The sequence below is a fragment of the Protopterus annectens genome, chromosome 12.part0 (assembly GCF_019279795.1).
Source record: "Protopterus annectens isolate FY-2018-M chromosome 12.part0, PAN1.0, whole genome shotgun sequence".
NCBI classification, from domain to species: domain Eukaryota; kingdom Metazoa; phylum Chordata; order Ceratodontiformes; family Protopteridae; genus Protopterus; species Protopterus annectens.
In genome coordinates, this window is record NC_056746.1 from 603,588,753 (window position 1) to 603,610,668 (window position 21,916).

Below are 21,916 nucleotides of genomic sequence, written 5' to 3' on the forward strand. Positions count from 1 at the left end.
AGCAAATTGTATGGGATTCACTTGAGAAAGCTCAGGATTACCTGAGCGAAAGCACTTGTGGTACGTTTGTTTGTGGATTTTTTCAAATAAAGGATTTCGTTTTTCACACATCATTTTTTGCTGCTCTTGCTTTGCTGGTTGTGGATTTTCGTTATTTGGACTGCAGACTTTTTCTTGGAATTCTGTAAATATCTCAATAAACATGCACTTAGAGGAGATGTTCTTCATCTCACATTGCTGCAGTCCTAACACTTGGGGTAGTCCGCTGTCCCAGTCGGCCCGAATACCAAAGTATAAGGCTGACGTCGGTCAAGGCGCATTTGTCTGACATCAGGACGTCAGGGTACAAATGCGCATGACCGACTTCATATCCTCAGTCTTTTTTGCCGCATGGTCCGATGCAGAAGCAGTTTTGCGAGTGCAGGTTGGCGTTCTGAAATTTTCTGAAGTCGGAGTTTCAGACCGAATCAAAGTTGGCTAAGTACCCCGTTGGGGAATATTTTGTTTTTTTCTTGCCTCAGTATTTAACCGGATGTCAGAAAAAGTGAATAACTGTATTTCTTGTGGGAAACAGATACCTCATAGAGATTACCATACATTGTGTATACCTTGCTTAGGGCCTGAGCACGACGTTGTTGGCTGTCGCTCTTGTGCTAGATTTAACAAACGCACTATTAAGAGAAGATTAGATTGTGCCAGGTTAGTTTTTGGGAAGCGTTGTAATTACAACATGCCGTCGGATGCTCCGACGCCCGCTTCATCTAAAAAGCGCAAGGACAAAGCAGCGAAGCCTAGGGTGGAAGAACCGTCTGTCCCGGACGTCGGTTCTTTAGAGGGCTCGGTGGAGCCGGTGGTTCTACCAGAAGTTCCTTTGGATTCTCAGGGAGAGACTTTACTGTTACAAGATGTGTCCTCTCAGGAGGTAGGCCAGGCTGAAGGGGCTTCTCAGGTAGCTGTTTTCCCCTCCCTTCCTAAGGTGGTTAGGCCCTCCCCTTCTGTTTCCAAGGCTCCTTCTAGAGGCAGGCCAGGGTTAACTTCAGTGGGGGTCTCCCCTAGTTCTTCAGGGTCTCTGCCTAAGAAACATATGCTTAAAATGGCAGAAGATTTGATTACTATGATTAGAGGTTCTATACCCCCCCCTGATAAGAGGCCTAGGGTGGAACCTGAGCTTGAGAGTTTTGAGCAGTGTTCGAGGCTTCTGAGTCTTGGCTGAAGACTTGCAGGAGTATCCTCCTTATTCTGATTCTGATGTAGATGACTCTACACCTTGGCTTCTCCTCCTGAGGATTTTTCTTTTCAGAGACTCTTCATTCCATGAGGGAGCATTTTAAATGGGAAGGTCAAGATTTCTCTGATTCTAGGAAAAGGCTTAGGAATTTTTGTTTCTACCCCAGCATAGGCCTTTAGCTATACCTCCTGTTCTGGATGTGGTAGAGGATGTTTTTGCAGAGGCTTCCCTGAACCCTGATTCTTTGCCTCCTGCCCCAGTTAAACCGGACAGGTATTATAGGGTGCCTGAAGCTCATAAGTATCTTTTTAAGAGTCCTAGGGCAGACCCAGAAACTGTTTCTCAGGGCCCTAAAGGTGTTAAGGCTTCTGTTGTTAAAAATCCTGTTCCTTCTGATAGAGGCAAGGGCTTTGGATAGATGGGGGAAAAAGGTGTATACTTCTTCCACTTTAGCCATGAGGGCTTTGAATTGCCAGTTTCACATGTTGAAATACCAAAATTATCTCCTTTCACAATTGAAGTCTAAGGTAGATGCTCTGGCGGAAGGTATTGAGTGTAAAGAGTTGCAGGATTTAGTTCATGTTTCTGAACAGGTGGGTAAGCATTCCTTGCAATGTGGTTTTGATGCTGTACAGGCCTCTTGAGGGTGGCAGCCACTGGTTCTGTTCTTCGCAGGCACGCCTGGCTCAGGGATCAGAATTTAGCTGAACATGTAAAGACAAGGATTTTAGATGCTCCTTTACAATCTGATGTGTTATTTGGTGCACCTGTGGACGCAGTTTTAAAGAAAATGGAGGACAAGGCTAAGTCTATGCAGACTGTTAAAGATTTTTGCAGGTTCAGCCTCCAAAGTTTAGTAGAAATTGGCCTACTAAGGGGTGGACTTATCCTTCTTATGATTCTCAGTCTAGGGGTAGATCTAGATGTGGTAGGGGCAGAGCTCAAGGTTCTTTTAGGCCTAGAACAGGCAGTTCGCCTGCCCAGTCTTCTGGTGAGGGCAGGGGTCAGTCCTTTCGTAAGCAGACCCAATGACTTGCCTTTTCAGCTGCCAGAGCCTTCTCGTCTGGCAGCACCTTTGGGAGGAAGGCTGGCACTTTTCAAAGAAAATTGGAGTGTTATTACCCAAGACAGATGGGTATTGGATATCGTTCACCACGGTTACAGGTTTTATTTCCATACCTTGCCTCCTTTCAAAGGCATGCCAGACATTCCTCCTATACAAAGAAAAGAGGCTCACAAGCAAATTTCTCTGTTGCTCCAGATAGGGGCCATTCAGCCGGTTCCTGTGCCAGAAAGGGGCCTAGGATTTTATTCTCGCCTGTTCCTAGTACCAAAAAAGGGGAACACGTGGAGACCAATTTTGGATTTGTCTATCCTCAACACTTATTTGGACATTCCCAAGTTCAAAATGTTGGCGTTACAACAGCTTTTACCTCTGCTGGGCAAAGATCACTGGATGGTAACTTTAGATCTCAAGGAGGCTTACCTTCATGTGCCTATCAGACTCAGTTGCAGAAAGTATCTGCGTTTCCGAGCTGGAAATTCCCATTATCAGTTCTCTGCATTGCCCTTTGGCTTATCTACTGCGCCCAGAGTATTCACAAAAGTTCTGGCTCCAGTTGTAGCTTTTTTCAGGCTAAAAGGAATACAAATCTATCCTTACTTGGGCGACTGTCTGATTCTGGCTCAAGAAAAGGACGAGCTTCTTCAGCATCTGGAATATGTGATAGCAGTGCTAAGATGCCTGGGGTATTCTGTGAGCGAAATAAAGTCCAGTCTAGTACCCTCTCAAGACATGTGCTTTCTGGGTGTGAGACTGAATACAGCAGCCCAGATGGCTTTTTAACCCCGGACAAACAAAAGAGTCTATCCCTTTACTTCCATCAACTATCTCATCAGTCCGTGCTGACTGCAAGGACAGTCCTTCAAGCATTAGGGTTCATGGCATCTTGTATTCTGGTGCTTCCCAATGCCAAACTGCATATGAGGAAGCTACAATGGTATCTCAAAATGTATGGACACAGCACTGCCAGGATCTGGACACTGTCATTCAAATAATACCTTGCATTCAAAAGGAATTTTTGTGGTGGGCTCAGGAATGTCACCTAAACAAGGGACTCTCTGTGACCCGGCCAGAGGCGAGTCAGATTCTAACGACAGATGCCTCAGACATAGCTTGGGGAGCTCATCTGAATGGAAAGTGGATACAAGACAAGTGGCCTGCCAGACTACAGCATCTACATATCAACATGAAGGAGATGTTAGCAGTCCAGTTTGCATTGATGGCTTTCAAGGAGTTACTTCTTCCAGGGCAGGTGTTGATTCTAACAGACAACACAACTGTCATGTGGTACATCAACAAGCAAGGGGGAACACATTCTTATCCTCTATGCAGGCAAGCAATGATTTTGTGGGAGACTGCGCTCAGCTTGCAGCTTACTCTTCAGGCGAGGTTTCTGCCAGGAGCACTGAACTCCTTAGCAGATGTGTTAAGCAGGCAAATCATGGATCCCCACGAGTGGAAACTGGATCTTCATGTATTTCAAAAATTGACAGTGTCATGGGGAACTCCAGACATAGATCTGTTCGCTTCTCCACTAAACCACCAGCTGCCAAAGTTTTGCATGAAAAGGTTTCATCACACAGCTTGGAAAGTGGATGCTCTTTCGTTCAGTTGGGAAAATCTTCATGTGTATGCCTTTCCACCTCTGCCTCTCCTCCCAAAGGTACTCCTAAAGGTCAGACAAGACAAGCCAAGGATGATTTTGATAGCTCCAGATTGGCCTCGGCAACACTGGTACCCATTACTGAGGAATCTGGTAAGAAAGCCTCCATGGCCTTTACCTTTAATTCCACACCTTTTGTCTCAGAGGGACGGTCATCTACTCAATGTCAAGCTTCACTCTCTTCATCTAACAGCCTGGCATATTCTGTTTTGAACCACAGCAGGTCTCAACTTCCTCAACAAGTTTTGAATGTGATTATGGAAGCCAGAAGACCTAGTACACGTAAAGTGTATGCAGAAAAATGGAAGAGATTTTTATTTTGGAGTGCAGCAAAGGATTTGGATGTTTCTGAGCCTAATTTGAGTGTGGCTCTTCAATATCTTACTGAGCTATTGGACAAAGGTTTGTCTTTCTCTTCCATTAAGATTCATGCTGCAGCAATTTCAGCTCACTATGATTGTGACCCACCATTGTTTTCTCATCCTTTGTTCAAGCAATTTCTTAGAGGGACAAAGAATATAAGACCCCAATAGAGCTCCTACTCCTGCTTGGGACCTCAATTTTGTGTTGGAGAAACTTACTCTACAACCTTTTGAGCCTCGGCTACTGCTGAGTTGAAATACTTCACATGGAAGACTGGTTTTTTGTTGGCCATTACTTCTGCAAGAAGGGTCACTGAATTGCAGGCCCTTAGGGCGGTTGAGCCTTTTGATTTTCATAAGGATAGGGTATCATTACGTACTAATCCTTCATTTATGCCTAAGGTGGTTTCTAGTGTGGCTTTAAACCAAACTATTCATTTGCCTACTTTTATGCAGATCCCCAAAATAGGGGAAAAGATTTTGCACACTTTAGATGTACACAGGCAGTTGCGTTATTATTTAAGCAGGACTAGGGATTTTAGGCAGTCTCAGCAGTTGTTTGTTTCTTTTGCTTTGAGTTCTCAGGGCAAGCCTGTGTCAAAACAAACTATATCTAAGTGGATTGGGTTTTGCATTGCATTCTGTTACTCCCATCATGGCAAGGAGATTCCAGCTGGGATTAGGCCTCATTCCACTAGGGCTACTGCCACTTCAACAGCATTTCTAAGGGGGGTGGCAACTAAGGATATTTTGGAGGCAGCTACTTGGAGTTCAGTGCATACTTTCTCCAAGCATTACCACCTTCCTCTCTATTCTAAGTCCAGGGCTGGTTTTGCCACTGCTGTGTTGCAGGGCATTTTGGCAGCTCCTGCCTCATTATAGTTTAGCCATCCTCCCTTACCTCTGCTTTGGGATTCTACCCAAGTGTTAGGACTGCAGCAATGTGAGATGAAGAACATAGTACAGTTTTGTACCTACCATAAATGTAGATGTTCGAAGATCCACATTGCTGCAGTCCAATTCCTCCCTCCTTCCCCTCTGTGTTTAGGGGTGGTTGTGTGGGTGAGGTTCTATTTTTTGTAAATTTGTATATATTGTAAATATATTAGGTACAGGGGTGTTTTGGTGTTTTTTGGTTTTGGCCTTATCTTTTTAGGGTCTTCTGACATCTGGGGCAAGAAAAGACTGAGGATATGACGTCGGTCATGCGCATTTGTACCCTGACGTCCTGATGTCAGACAAATGCGCCTTGACCGACGTCAGCCTTATACTTTGGTATTCGGGCCGACTGGGACAGCGGACTACCCCAAGTGTTAGGACTGCAGCAATGTGGATCTTCGAACATCTACATTTATGGTAGGTACAAAACTGTACTTTTCTTGCTGTCATGTTAAAGTTTATATCTGTTTAACAAAAGTTAAATGCGTACAGTGCACCTGGGTTGAATGAGGGTTGCTCAATTAGTAGCACCCTTAAGATAAAAAGTCTTTTAAGATGACTTATTTTACTGTTTTTTACGCTCTACTTAATATTTTAAGAGTGTATTTTAATATGTTTTAACATTTATGATTTTTGTTGTTATTTATATAGAACTTGTTTAGTAATAATATTTAGTTATATTAATTGTAAGAGAGGTGCTTGTAGGTAGTGTGCTTATTCCTTTAAATGAGCTGTCTGAATTTATTGATTGATTAATTACTTTAAGATCTGTGTCATGTGGTTACTCTATGTCTGAAGAATTTTGTCATTTTAACAAACAAAAAGCGCTTAACTTATTAAAACTTGTGGTACCATAATGCATTCTGTTCCTTTGTTTCTGCATTATAGTTTGTTTGTTTGTCGCCACGTTGGTTACTTAAAATGTTTACATTTGTTTATATTTTTTAAGTTTGATTTTTTTTTTCAGAAAATTCTCTGGAATGCAGGGATATGTATAGGCTCCTTGAAGTTTGAAATTCCATTCCACATAATGTAATCTGACTTTTATTCTGTACCTTGAGAGTCAACTGCACTGAACACAGTACATCATTACTAACCCCCTCCCGGTCTTCAGGACCATGATTCCAGCTTAAGAATCTTTTGGGGTGTGGCACAGTTTTCGGTTCTATTTTTTTTTCTTTTCTCTCAATTGCTTAATTTTTTGCAGAATAAACAGATGTCATAAGGTGGTGTGAGATAATCAAGTATGGACAATATACATCTGTCTTTTCTGGAATGGTTCCTCATTTGAAGATAAGCAAGACTTTTAGAAATGTACTTTTTTTAATATTAGTAATGATAAGTGCTGATTGACACTATTTATGTTCACCTGATCACGAGGAAAGATGGAGGGCAACTCATGTACATAGATTTCGATTCTGATAGTTATGCTGGGTGTTTTTATAATGGATTTTTGAACTGGTGTTGCTGCTTGCTGATTCAAAACCTGCTTGAGAAAAGCTTACTAATGCAGTGTCTCAGAAAATCATATGTTGATGAAAAATCATATGAGGAAAACTGCAAATAATAGCTGGGGATATCATCCTTTGCCCTTTGTACTAACAAATCCTGGCATTAATACTGAGCAGTTCCAGTGGAGGTCCCTAGAAAAAAATTGCTGAACCTGTACCTTGTTGATACCAGTCCACGCTGAACTTGTTAAAAAAAGCTTAGGCTCAAAGATCCACTTTTATGCTGAGTGTTTTAGATAGGAATATTTTGTTACTGTATAGCCAGAGCAGTGTTTAAGCTTGCAATATTAGTTGAAAAAATTATATGAGCTGTTCTGATCATGTATTTAAATTTTTCCAGTTTTGATGATGGCGTGCAGATTATGTTTAGAAGCATGTTATGCCATTTCAAGTTACACAAACTAGACTTTTTTCTTACCAGGATGGAGGTGTCCAGAAGTTGGAAAAAGCTAAAATTACACTGAATGACTGTTTGGCTTGTAGTGGATGTATTACCTCAGCAGAGAGCGTATTGATAACACAGCAGAGTCATGAAGAACTCTACAGAGTTTTAAACCAAAATAAGGTAAGTCATAATCTTTACTACCCAAACAACTTCCTAATGCATGTTTTGAGCCAGTGCAGTTTCTTATCTCACCAATATCCTGTATCATTATTATTCATCAGACATTTTCAGAGAGAGGCTATACATTTTACTTATGCCCTTCAAAAGCTGTTAGAAATTGCTATGAAGTGTACATTTGCCTGTAAAAGTATAACCCAGAAGTGCTTGCAGTTGAGGTAAGGTTTGCTGGAATCTGTATTGTAGTACGTTCTTTTATCTGTTTGTACATTCTGTCTTATAACATACTTGATGAATTTAATGCATTTTTAGTGTTGCATTCTTGGGATTTTCTTTGTATTCAGTTCATTTTAGTTTTATATTCAGTGCTACGTTTATTTTTAGAATGACTGACTTTGAAATTCTTGGCTAGCCTCGCTTGTTAATTCCTTGTTCTGTTCCATTTTAGTTTTTTTTTTTTTGTGTGTGTGTGTTTAAGTGAAGTAAAATAAAAAAAAAATAAAAAAAAACAAAAAAACAAAATAACCAGACTCCGTGTATACTAAATAAATAAGGAAATCCTTTAAAGATGGCATTTTTGTTGTAGAGCGCTTCTGCCGTGTCTTTGAGTATGGCTGTCTGCAATACTAGCAGATGATGATGTCAGAGAGGTTACAGTACTTATTAGCATCAGCTTCTTTTTCACTGAGAGCACTTCATCACATTTTACTTATGGATTATTTGACAGAATATGCTGTCTTCTTGATGACTGTACTTCATTTGTGAAGTTGGATGAGTGTTGGAGGCAGACCTTTTTTTTTCATAGTGCTAACCCCCCCACACTTATCTTGTGTTTGTACAACATCAAAGTTAATTGGAGGTGCATAATGAGATTTAACTAATTCCCTGCAGTGGAACGCCACAAGTATACAATATTAAAGAAATTTTTACAATATCAAAAATAAATTGTGGTTAGGCTGGGTCAGGTAAATGCACCTGCAGTCAGTGTACACTACTGGCAAAGATTGTTAGGGTTGCATAGGTTGTTTACAATGCATGTTGCCATAATCCTTCTTCCTTTATGTCCTAAGATGGTCTGACAGTGTAAATGAAACAGCACTGTTTAGAATGAATACCCAAGTTTGAATCTTGTACGACATAATGCTATCATTAGGCATCTGAAAGAGAACATTTTACTAATCATTCTGACACTGTATACCTCTCAAATTTTACTTCCAAGGTTACAGACTCCGCAAAATATAGCTGGTAAAGGTCCCAAACTGGGGCACTTCTTAAATGCTGATTTTTTGAACTTTCTCAAAATAATTTCCAGTTTTCAGAAGTGTGGCACAAAAGTTTGTCCCTCCAAAGTCTGAACAGTTGAGATGACTGTCTTACACTGAAGAAGCAAGATGTGCTGTCAGACAGGCCGAGACTAATAAGCAGGACAAGATGGTATACAGATTGAAATCTTTAAAACTGGAGTTGAGGTTGTGAATACAAGGTCTATATTCCTTTAAATTAAGGTGCCACATTTTTCTCAGGTTCACAAATCCTGGTCTAGAATTTCATCATTATTTGATCTTCGATCACTTACTATCCTCAATTCAAATATTCTTAGGTGCATGTTTTGACCACTTTGATATTACCAAACTAGATCTACCTGAGAGAAGCAATGAGGCCTACCTCAAAACTAATTTCACACATATTAACTGATCAATAAGTTGCAAAGGTTATACATTTTTCTTTTAAGTCTCTTTTTTGACCTTAGGATGACTCACATTTCTAAGACAGAAGATGGATAACTTTGAATTTTTAGCTTTATTAAGTCAGTCCCACTTTTTCACAAATGAATGGTTGGAATGATGTTCTGTTGAAAGTAAGATCAAGAAATGTGTGAAAAGTTATTAGAGGACCCTGGACTCTGAAGTTTTAAGTAAGATGATTGAACCTCAAGCTACGTCAGTGACTGTTCATGTGGCCATTTACTGCAACTTTGAATCTAACATGATGGCTGGGTAGCCATAGTAGGAACAGATTCCGTTCAAATTATTACTCAATTCAAAATTGATAAATTAAAAAAACTGTATTAAAAAGCTATTTGTATATAGTACCACTGTGGATCTCGGATGTAGAATTGGATGATCATTTAAATAATTAGGAGAGTTCTGGTTCCCAGTAATAGGCTGAAGATTGGCAAAGCTCCAGGCTCAGTTTCACATCTTCATTTTATAATAAAATGAAGTGTTTAAAGACAAATCAGTCTTCTTAAACTATTTTTTTAATTGTGAAAGGCAAACTAGAACACAAATCCATATTTGAATTAAACAATTGCTGTATTTCTTTTATGTAGAACTTGGATTTTCACCTTTCTGAAATTATTTTCTTCCTTAAGTAATAAACTTTGAATGCTAAGCTTTTACCTTTTATCCTATCCCCAGTACATCATGCTATATTTCCTATGGTTATCTCACATTTTCATTTTGGTTTTATGGAAAAATGGATTTAAACAGGCTAATAATTTAGACCTCATGTTAAATTTATAATCTAATGTAATTAGTTTGCCACAAGGCGATGCCTCAGAGTCCTTTGACAGGGTTCATATTCCTTTCCTAGTGAAGACTAGAGAAATTTTGTTTTCATCAATCATTCATTAACACCATTAGTTATTTATAGTTTAGATCTTCAGTGCTGCTTTCAGTTAACAAGTATTACCTAAAATGAAACTCTTATCTGGTTGTCATCAAGGATGTTCTTCATTCCACATTGCTGCAGTCCTAACTATTGGGTAGTCCGCTGTCCAGTCGGCCCGAATACCAGAGTATATGGCTGACGTCGGTCAGGGCGCATTAGACTGACGTCAGTACGTCAGGGTACTAATGCGCATGACCGACGTCATATCCTCAGTCTTTTTTGCCGCATGGTCCGATGCAGAAGCAGTTTTGCGAGTGCAGGTTGGCGTTCTGAAATTTTCTGAAGTCGGAGTTTCAGACCGAATCAGAGTTGGCTAAGTACCCGTTGGGGAACATTTTGGTTTTTCTTGCCTCAGTATTTAACCGGATGTCAGAAAAAGTGAATAACTGTATTTCTTGTGGGAAACAGATACCTCATAGGGATTACCATACCTTGTGTATACCTTGTTTAGGGCCTGAGCACGACGTTGTTGGATGCCGCTCTTGTGCTAGGTTTAACAAACGCACTATTAAGAGAAGGTTAGACTGTGCCAGGTTAGTGTTTGGGAAGCGTTGCAATTATAAAATGCCGTCGGATGCTCCGGCGCCGCTTCGTCCAAAAAGCGCAAGGACAAAACAACGAAGCCTAGGGTTGATGAACCGGCAGTCCCGGACGTCGGTTCTTTAGAAGGCTCAGTGGAGCCACAGGTTTTGCCAGGAGTTTCTTTGGAGTCTCAGGCAGAGACTTTACTGTTACAGGATGTGCCTTCTCAGGAGGTAGGCCAGGCTGAGGGGGCTTCTCAGGTAACTGTTCTTCCCTCTCTTCCTAAGGTAGTTAGAGCCTCTCCTTCTGTTTCCAAAACTTCTTTGAGAGGTAGGCCAAGTTTAGCTTCAGTGGGGCTTCTCCTAGCACTTCAGGTTCTGTGCCTAAGAAACATATGCTTAAAATGGCAGAAGATTTGATTACTATGATTAGAGGTTCTATCCCCCCTCCTGATAAGAGGCCTAGGGTGGAACCTGAGTTTGATAGTTTTGAACAGTGTTCAGAGGCTTCTGAGTCTTCTGCGGAAGATTTGCAGGAGTATCCTCCTTATTCTGATTCTGATGTGGATGATTCCACTCCTACAGCTTCTCCTCCTGAGGATTTCTCATTTTCAGAGACTCTGCATTCCATGAGGGAGCACTTTAAATGGGAAGGCCAGGATTACTCTGATTCCAGGAAAAGGCTTAGGAATTCTTGTTTTACCCCAGCATAGGCCCTTAGCTATACCTCCTGTGTTGAATGTGGTGGAAGATGTTTTTGCAGAGGCTTCCCTGAACCCTGATTCTTTGCCTCCTGCTCCTGTTAAACCTGATAGGTACTATAGGGTGCCTGAAGCTCATAAGTATCTTTTAAGAGTCCTAGGGCAGACCCGAAACTGTTTCTCAGGGACCTAAAGGTGTTAAGGCCTCTGTGGTTAAAAACCCTGTTCCCACTGATAAAGAGGCAAGGGCTTTGGATAGATGGGGAAAGAAAGTGTATACTTCTTCCACTTTAGCCATGAGGGCGTTGAATTGTCAGTTTCACATGCTAAAATATCAAAATTATCTCCTTTCACAACTGAAATCTAAGGTGGATGCTTTGGCGGAAGGTATTGAGTGTAAAGAGTTGCTGGATTTAGTTCATGTGTCTGAACAAGTGGGTAAGCATTCTTTGCAATGTGGTTTTGATGCTGTACAGGCCTCCTCGAGGGTGGCTGCCACTAGTTCTGTTCTTCGCAGGCATGCCTGGTTGAGGGATCAGAATTTAGCTGAGCATGTTAAGACAAGGATTTTGGATGCTCCTTTACAGTCTGATGTGTTGTTTGGTTCGCCTGTGGAAGCAGTTTTAAAGAAAATGGAGGACAAAGCTAAGTCTATGCAAACTGTTAAAGATTTTTTGCAGGTGCAGCCACCGAAGTTTAGTAGAAATTGGCCTACTAAGGGATGGACATATCCTGCTTATGATTTCCAGTCTAGGGGTAGGTCTAGACGTGGTAGGGGCAGAGCTCAAGGTTCTTTTAGGCCTAGAACAGGGAGTTCACCTGCTCAGACTTCTGGTGAGGGCAGGGGTCAGTCCTTTCGTAAACAGACCCAATGACCTGCCTTTTCAGCTGCCAGTAGATTCTCGCCTGGCAGCTCCTTTGGGAGGAAGACTGTCTCTTTTCAAAGAAAATTGGGATTTAATTACTCAAGACAGATGGGTGTTGGATATCATTCACCACGGTTACAGGTTTTATTTCCATACATTGCCCTCTTTCAAAGGCATGCCAGACGTTCCTCCTCCACAAAGGAAAGAGGCTCACAAGCAAATTTCTCTGTTACTCCAAATAGGGGCCATTCAGCCAGTCCCTGTATCAGAAAGGGGCCTAGGATTTTATTCTCGCCTGTTCCTAGTACCAAAGAAGGGGAACACGTGGAGACCAATTTTGGATTTATCTATCCTCAACACTTATCTGGACATTCCCAAGTTCAAGATGTTGACGCTTCAACAGCTTTTACCTCTGCTGGGCAAAGATCACTGGATGGTAACTTTAGATCTCAAGGAAGCTTACCTTCATGTGCCTATAAGACTAAGTTGCAGGAAGTATCTGCGTTTTCGAGCTGGAAATTCTCATTATCAGTTCTCTGCATTGCCCTTTGGCTTATCTACTGCGCCCAGAGTATTCACAAAGGTTCTGGCTCCAGTGATAGCTTACTTCAGGCTAAAAGGAATTCAAATCTATCCTTACTTGGACGACTGCCTGATTCTGGCTCAAGAAAAGGAAGACCTTCTACAGCATCTGGAATATGTTATAGCAGTGCTAAGATGCCTAGGGTATTCTGTGAACGAAATAAAGTCCAGTCTAGTACCCTCTCAAGACATGTGCTTTCTGGGTGTGAGACTGAATACAGCAGCCCAGATGGCCTTTTTAACCCCGGACAAACAAAAGAGTCTATCCCTTTACTTCCATCAACTATCTCACCAGTCCGTGCTGACTGCAAGGACAGTCCTTCAAGCATTAGGGTTCATGGCATCTTGTATTCTGGTGCTTCCCAATGCCAAACTGCATATGAGGAAGCTGCAATGGTATCTCAAAAATGTATGGACACAGCACTGCCAGGATTTGGACACTGTCATTCAAATAATACCTTGCCTTCAAAAAGAATTTTTGTGGTGGGCTCAGGAATGTCACCTAAACAAGGGACTCTCTGTGACCCGGCCAGAGGCGAGTCAGATTTTAACGACAGATGCCTCGGACATTGCTTGGGGAGCTCATCTAAATGGAAAGTGGATACAAGACAAGTGGCCTGCCAGACTACAGCATCTACATATCAACATGAAGGAGATGTTAGCAGTCCAGTTTGCATTAATGGCTTTCAAGGAGTTACTTCTTCCAGGGCAGGTGTTGATTCTAACAGACAACACAACTGTCATGTGGTACATCAACAAACAAGGGGAACACATTCTTATCCTCTATGCAGGCAAGCAATGATTTTATGGGAGACTGCGCTCAGCTTGCAACTAACTCTTCAGGCAAGGTTTCTGCCGGGAGCACAGAACTCCTTAGCAGATGTGTTAAGCAGACAAATCATGGATCCCCACGAGTGGAAACTGGATCTTCATGTATTTCAGAAATTGACAGTGTCATGGGGAACTCCAGACATAGATCTGTTCGCTTCTCCACTAAACCACCAGCTGCCAAAGTTTTGCACAAAGGGGTTTCATCACACAGCTTGGAAAGTGGATGCTCTTTCTTTCAGTTGGAAAAATCTTCATGTGTATGCCTTTCCACCTCTGCCTCTTCTTCCAAAGGTGCTCTTAAAGGTCAGACAAGACAAGCCAAGGATGATTTTAATAGCTCCAGATTGGCCTCGGCAACACTGGTACCCACTACTAAGGAGTCTGGTAAGGAAGCCTCCATGGCCTTTACCTTTGATTCCACATCTGTTATCTCAGAAGGACGGTCATCTGCTCAATGTCAAGCTTCACTCTCTTCATCTAACAGCCTGGCATATTCTGTGTTGAAACACAGCAGGTCTCAACTTCCTCAACAAGTTTTAAATGTGATTATGGAAGCTAGAAGACCTAGTACAAGGAAAGTGTACGCAGAAAAATGGAAGAGGTTTTTATTTTGGAGTACAGCAAAGAATTTGGAGATTTCTGAGCCTAATTTGAGTGTGGCTCTTCAATATCTTACTGAGTTATTGGACAAAGGTTTGTCCTTCTCTTCCATTAAGATTCATGCTGCAGCAATTTCAGCTCACTATGATTGTGACCCACCATTGTTTTCGCATCCTTTGTTCAAGCAGTTTCTTAGAGGGGCAAAGAATATAAGACCCCACGTAGAGCTCCTACTCCTGCTTGGGATCTCAATTTTGTGTTGGAAAAACTTACTCTACAACCTTTTGAGCCTGCGGCTACTGCTGACTTGAAATACTTGTCATGGAAGACTGCTTTTCTGTTGGCTATTACTTCTGCAAGAAGGGTGTCTGAGTTGCAGGCCCTTATGGCAGTAGAGCCCTTTTGATTTTCCATAAGGATAGGGTATCATTACGTACTAATCCTTCCTTTATGCCTAAGGTGGTTTCTAGTGTGGCTTTAAACCAAACTATTCATTTGCCTACTTTTATGCAGACCCCCAAAATAAAGGGGAAAAGATTTTGCACACTTTAGATGTACACAGGCAATTGCGTTATTATTTAAGCAGGACTAAGGATTTTAGGCAGTCTCAGCAGTTGTTTGTTTCTTTTGCTTTGAGTTCTTGAGGGCAAGCCTGTGTCAAAACAAACTATTTCTAGGTGGATTGGGTTTTGCATTGCATTTTGTTATTCCCATCATGGCAAGGAGATTCCAGCTGGGATTAGGCCTCATTCCACTAGGGCTACTGCCACTTCAACAGCATTTCTAAGGGGGTGGCAACTAAGGATATTTTGGAGGCAGCTACTTGGAGTTCAGTGCATACTTTCTCTAAGCATTATCACCTTCCTCTCTACTCTAAGTCTAGGGCTGGTTTTGCCACAGCTATTTTGCAAGGCATGTTGTCAGCTCCTGCTTCTTTATGATTTGCCAGCCTCCCTTACCTCTGCTTTGGGATTCTACCCAATAGTTAGGACTGCAGCAATGTGGAATGAAGAACATAGTACAGTTTTGTACCTACCATAAATGTAGATGTTCGAGGATCCACATTGCTGCAGTCCAATTTACCTCCCTCCTTCCCCTCTGTGTTTAGGGGTGGTTGTGTAGGTGAGGTTATATGCTGATATTTTGTATATATATTTTTGTATATATTGTACATATTTTTGGTGCAGGTATATTGGGCCTTGTCTTTTTAGGGTCTTCTGACATCTGGGGCAAGAAAAGACTGAGGATATGACGTCGGTCATGCGCATTAGTACCCTGACGTACTGACGTCAGTCTAATGCGCCCTGACCGACGTCAGCCATATACTCTGGTATTCGGGCCGACTGGACAGCGGACTACCCAATAGTTAGGACTGCAGCAATGTGGATCCTCGAACATCTACATTTATGGTAGGTACAAAACTGTACTTTTTCCCATGTCACTTTTCCTGTTTAAACCTTGCGTTGAGTTTTTCTCTTGTCAGCAGTAAATCTGTTTATTAAAAGAATGCAGTATGTTTTTTGCTGATGACATTTTCTTATATTTAAAACAATTATATTATTAAGGTACTTTCAGCTAAGAAGTTGATTATTAAGGACTTTACCCTCCTACATGGATCAAATGGATTGTGTTACTCAGAATTGGAAGAGGCTTCATTGTAGGTAATAAAAACTTTGTAGACTGTGCCTGTCTTTACAGAGAATTAGTTGGGTATCGTTCTTTATTAAATAATCACAATATAAGCTTAGATGTCAAAACTTTAGATATGCATTTTTTCTATTATCAACAGTACAACATTTCTAGATTTTTTTTCTGGAGAATTCCACAACTCTTGGATAACTGTGCTTTTCCCAAGTATGCTCCGCTAAAATTGATGGATCATTAAAAGCTTAGTAATGTACTATTTGGCTTTTCAAAATGCTTATCAAATCCTACATATCTTTCCTTTACGGTCGGTTTATTCGTTTTTGAGTCCAGGGTCAAGCCTCATATATGAAAATATAAAGATGCCTGTAGAGAGGTTGCAATTTCTTTGTAATCATTTTGCTTTAATAAATAAAATATGCTCACTTTGTTAAACATTTTATTTATTTATTTATTTATTTTACATTTTGTTGACTGGGAAAATCCGACTGGACACAAGTCCTTTTTCAGCAGAGGCCTGGGGAGAAAAGCTCCACATATGAAACAGTTTAATAAAGTAAAATTATTTAGGTACAGAAGCAAAACACTACATGTATTGCATAAGGAAAACACTATACATATTACATAACATAAAATTAGGGTGGTAACAGTTTAAAATGTGCATCAGCAATAAGTAGGATGAAAAGTGTCGTACTATAAGGTACAAGGATTAACTTTAACTGTACAGTCAAAATAACATTCAGTATGATTATGTATTCTAATATAAAGTATGCACTAAGTGTCTGTACTTAGGAAAATGTAGCTGCTGAGAGGAAGAGAGTGGAATGAAGCTTGCAGGATAAAGAGAAGGCTACTGCCTGAAAAATAAGGACTGATTACCTGGGTGAACAGGAAGATGTATTTAGACTAGCCTGTGGAGTCACAGTTACAAGTCCATTTAGCTTGTATGTGTGCTTTTAAAGACTTTTTAAACTGAACTAAGGGTGTAGTAGCTGTTATATTACTGAGTAACCTGGTCTGTGATAGCAGTAGGACTTGTTGGCGGGACAGATGTGTGTCCCAGAGACTCCCCCATCTATGGAATAGACTCCCTCTCCACGTCAGAGTACCTAATTATCCCTTTAAGTGCTACCTGGATAACTGGATGGTAAACAGAAAATACACCCCTGGGATTCCACCTGTGTCCCTGCTGGACGGGGGCTTTGAGTGCTGACTTGTCTAAATGTGGGCTAAGCTCTTAGCTAGGCTTATAAGGGCCTCCTTGCCAATAGCCTAGTAACCTCCTATGATATGATATTGTAGCTGTAAAATATGAGTAGGGGGAGACTCCTGCAGAGTTGTTGGCTTTAATGACTTGAAGGAGAGGTTTATTGTTGTAGCATAGGACCCTAGTACTGGAATAAGGATGTATTAGGTTCTATAATGTAGGGGGCTTCTTGGGAAAATAAAATCTTGTGGGTTAGTATAGGCTGGTTATAAAGGAGAAGATGGGGGAGTTCAAGCCAGTTACGTTAAGAGCTGAGCAGTGCTATTTAATGTGGGCTATTAGTGGTAAACTTGGCAATTTTGTTGTAGCAGGCATCAAGTTTAGTTATATCTGATTTTCTAAGATTGGCGAGGATAGGGGACAGGTGATCCGCTGTGGCAACCCCTAACCATGAAAAAGCCGAAAGAAGAAGGTGAGGATAGGGGAGGCATATACAAGTGTGGAGATGAAATGTGTTTGTGCTAGTTTAGCCCTGGTGTTTGTGAGGAAATGTTTATTTCTATATAGTTCCCTTAATTTTTTTGTGTACTTTATGATGACTGCAGTGTGAGTGTCAAATTTCATGTTGCAGTCTATCTCAACACCTAGAAGTTTAGTATGTGTGACAGGCAGAGAGTGAGTTGTTTTATTGTTAGAAAAGGTAGTAAACCTGGATAAGGGAGTGGGGTGATTAGTAGGCTGGGATATGAGAAGTTTGGTTTTATTGGGGTTTAGTATTAGGTGAGAGTTGGTAAGCCATTCTTCTATGGAAAGGAAAGAAGCCTGTGTTTTTAATTGTAGTCCTTGGAGAGAAGAAGCGGAACAGATAAGTGTTGAGTCATCAGTATATTGGATGACTGAAGGATGTAGAGTAGAGGTATGGAGGTTGTTGGTGAAGATGGAAGGACCAAGGGTGGAGCCTTGGGGAACACCCAGGGTGACTAGAGATTTCTTGCTTCCACTGCTGTACTGCTTGCTGTCTATTTAAGTACCTTTTAAACCAGGTAGTGATGGATTTGCTAAGATTCAGCTCTGAGAGGGGATTGTATGAGTTTGTTGTGGTTAACCATATCAATAAGCTCAGCAGATCCTGCCCAGGTGTCTTGCAGAGACCTACAATGCCAGAGAGACAAAAGGAGAGACTTTGGAGTGTTTAAGTACCATTTTTTTGGTTTTTCTTGTTGCTTATTGCTTTTTCCACCTAAACGCTCATTTTCTGGCGTGCATTGCTTCTCAGAACGCTCATTTTACACTGAAATTGCATTTATTTGTGCCTACACTTTAAAATTTGTTTTTTGTTGTAAATTGTATTTTTAACTGTTACTGGCTTCCCACTCAAGTGCGACAGCCATTACTGCATATTAAGTGTTTTTGCATTTGTTTCTACTGTTTTCGTGAAAAAAACAAAAAAATCTTGCTATTTTCCCACCTTACTAAGCTAGAAAAGTCCAGTTTCAGATACCTGCTGATACCTGGACTGTGTTTAAGCTTCTGTGTTTGGCCATACCTTACTTGGGCAAATAGGAAGTTTCTTTGTTCACCAGTGAGAGTAGGGAGCTCTGAACAGCCTACCTGCCCTTGGAGGAGTGGTTTCTGCCCAGAAACTGTAGTTTTATTGTCCATTTTGGGCTAATTTCTATCTCTTTAATCTTTCTGATATAAAAAACGCATTTGTGTGGTTAGCTATGGTTAAACTATTCCCGACTCCACAAAGTCTACTCTCTAGTTTTTTCCCTTTGAACTAGACAAACCTTCAACTTTAGCACTCAAACCATTAATTTTACAGCCCAGCACTTGCTTAAAACTCATACCAAGCACTAAATACCCATAGCACTAGCTCCCCCCTTATACTGTCCAGAAGGACAAGGCTCTCTATTCGTCTCCACCAGTCAGTCAGAAAAACAGCTCACTCTTATCTATTCAGGCATGTCCAAAGGGCAGTTTTTGGTGTACTCTCCAGTCCAACTGGTGAATCTGGGCAATTTGAGGCAATGTTACAACTGCCTCATGTACACAAACAACCCTCTCCTCCTACCACCAAACACTAATATATGCGAGAGATGCAATTATACAGCCAGACTGGAGGCAAAGCTCTCTCAACCCCAGACTGTAACTGATTGTCAAGAGGAGAAGGGTAATACTTGCAACACACCACCAGTCTCACATAGACCTAACAAACCAACACGGGCAAATAACACACACAAATACACAAAAACATACTCTGAGGCTCTAAATAAAAATATGAAGAAGCAACAGAGACCTCCAAAGCAGACATCCAAGCAACCTCCACAACCCATCTCCAACCATGAAATGCATACTTCACATAATCAGTGTGCCATGCAATCACAGCCCTTAAGGTAAAATAACATACCCAACACACTAGAGATAGGCGAGACTATAGTCAGGCACACTGATGTCCCACTAACTAGGCTGGACAAGGAGAAGGTTACAGTTAGCTGCCTGTCAGGTGCCAGCATCCGCCACATAACACAAGCACTCAGGTCACTCCCGAACAAGTACAAGTACGACTCTGTCATTGTACATGTTGGTGTGAATGACCTGAGACGTACCTCCCTGGACTACATGAAAAGAGACATGGAAGAGCTCTCTGATCATGTAGACCAGGCAGGTATGACCCTGACCCTGAGTAGCATCCTGCCCTCACCAAGAATGATGCTACAGTATAAAGAAAAATGTATCAACTTCAACAATTGGCTAAGTTTCTGGTGTCATTCAAAGGGGATCCAGTATCTGTCTGCCTGGGATGACATGCTCGACATGCCACTTTTCTGTGCAAAAGATGGCTTGTACCTGTCACCCTTAGGCTTTTGAATACTGGCAAAGGCTCTTGCCGCCCCCCATAGTGCCTTTTTTAGGCAAGGCTCAAAAGACAAACCCACCACCGTAAATAGCACAAGTAACAAAAAAACTGAGGGTAATGCTGCTCAACGCCAGACGTCTAAACCTCAAAATGCATGCACTCGAGGCACTCCTCATTGTGGAGAACATTGATGTCTGTGCAGTAACAGAAACCTGGTTTAAGGCTCCAGAAAGCACCCCAGCACTACCAGGCTATAACTCATACCATACCTTTCGGCCTCAGAACCTGGACCGAAAAACAAAAGGCGGGGGTGTATCCATATTCATCAAGGATACTCCCACCTCCAGATTAGTGGCGCCGCATGATGCATCAGAGATCATCCAAGTGCAACTAAAATGGGCAAAACTGCAGTCCAAATTGTAGCTTGCTACAGATCACCCACCATGACCCAGGACCCCCTTTCCGCATTTCTGGAGACACTGGGAACTGTAAAGGTTCTACCAAACACCCTAATACTGGGTGATTTCAACTACCCAAACATTAACTGGGAGAACTACTCGAGTACCAACTCCCCTTGCCCAATGCTTCCTAGAATTTACAAACTCGAACACCCTGGATCAACTGGTCAACACCCCCACCAGAGGGAACAACATATTGGACCTGGTCATCACCAACATGGGCGACCAGTGTTCCACACCTGATGTCAACCCCTCGCTGGTTAGATCAGACCATAGACTAATCACTCTGGATATTCACATTCCACCCTCAACCCCAATCAAGGAAACCACCGTGAAAAACTTTTTAAAAACAAACTTCATGTTGCTTAAGACCGAGGTGGAAAGGTTCACAGCCCCTACGCCAATGGACAATGCTGTCCAAGCTGCTGAAACCTATGCAAAGGCACTCTATGATCATCTGCAGGAATGCATGGATCGTGCTATCCCAAGTAAAACCAAGACTCATTCCTCCAAGAAAAGGAAACAAGTCTGGTGGACCCCTGCCATAAACAGGCTGTACAATAGAAGGAGGAAACTAGTACAGATAAGAGCAAAATCCCTAGAAGAAAAGACACCCCTGATCAGTATCGGTAAGAAACTACGATCCCTCATTAAATCATCCAAGGCTAGCTTCGAAAGAAAAATTGCCAAGTACTCCAAAGATAACCCAAAGCATTCTTTAGTTATGTCAAGAACCTAAACTCTCAGATCTGCTCTGAGTTGGTGAAGAATGGCACAAAATACACTGAACCAACTGATATTGCCAACGTTTTGGCAGACAGGTTCAATGCAAACTTCACAGCCCTCTCACCCCCTAAAGAGCCCATAACCATACCAGAAGAATGTAAAGCCCCGGCAAAATCCGACACACAGGTTAAAACAGCCCTATCCAAAGCCAAAAATACAGCCTCAATGGGACCGGACGGTGTCCCAGGCTGTGTCTTACAAGAGCTCCAAAATGAACTATTCCATCACCTAAACACACTGTTCAAACTCAGCCTCTCTACAGGCTACGTACCCACAGAGTGGTGCACAGCAACAGTTACCCCACTCCACAAAGGTGGCACCACAATGGACCCCGGGAACTATCGCCCTATAAGCCTGACTAGCCTGGTCTGCAAGGCTATGGAGCACATCATCATGGAACTCATTAACAGAGACATTAGGAACCTCCAAACTTTGGACCCCACCCAGTTTGGCTTTAAGGGCAGATCGTGCCTCCTAAACCTGGTGGATTTCTTTGAGACAGTTACCAAGGCATTGGATGAGGGTAAGGAGGTCCACACAGCCTACCTAGACCTCGCAAAGGCTTTCGACACCATTCCCCATTCTGGTATTATAGACATAGTCACCAACCTTAACCCCTACATCACAAGATGGGTTGCAAATTGGCACACGGACAGAACCCACACGGTGAAAGTTGCAGACTCTAAGTCCGACTCTAAACCGGTTACAAGTGGTGTCCCCCAGGGCTCAGTCCTAGGACCCCTCCTGTTTGGTATAGACTTCTCAGAGGTACAGGCAAGCACAGGAGGACTTTGGCTGACCAAGTTCACAGACTGCAAACTAGGGGCCATAATTGATTCTCCGGCTGATACAGACTCCC

The 21,916-nt window shown here is 41.9% G+C and overlaps 1 protein-coding gene across 1 annotated transcript in view; it reads left to right on the forward strand.

The window, feature by feature from the left end:
- Positions 1-21,916, forward strand: part of CIAO3 (cytosolic iron-sulfur assembly component 3) — a 573,125-nt gene that overhangs the window by 99,395 nt on the left and 451,814 nt on the right. Inside the window, exon 3 of the mRNA XM_044088947.1 lies at positions 7,188-7,331. Coding sequence (XP_043944882.1) covers positions 7,188-7,331 — 144 coding nt within the window. The remainder of the gene's footprint in view (positions 1-7,187; positions 7,332-21,916) is intronic.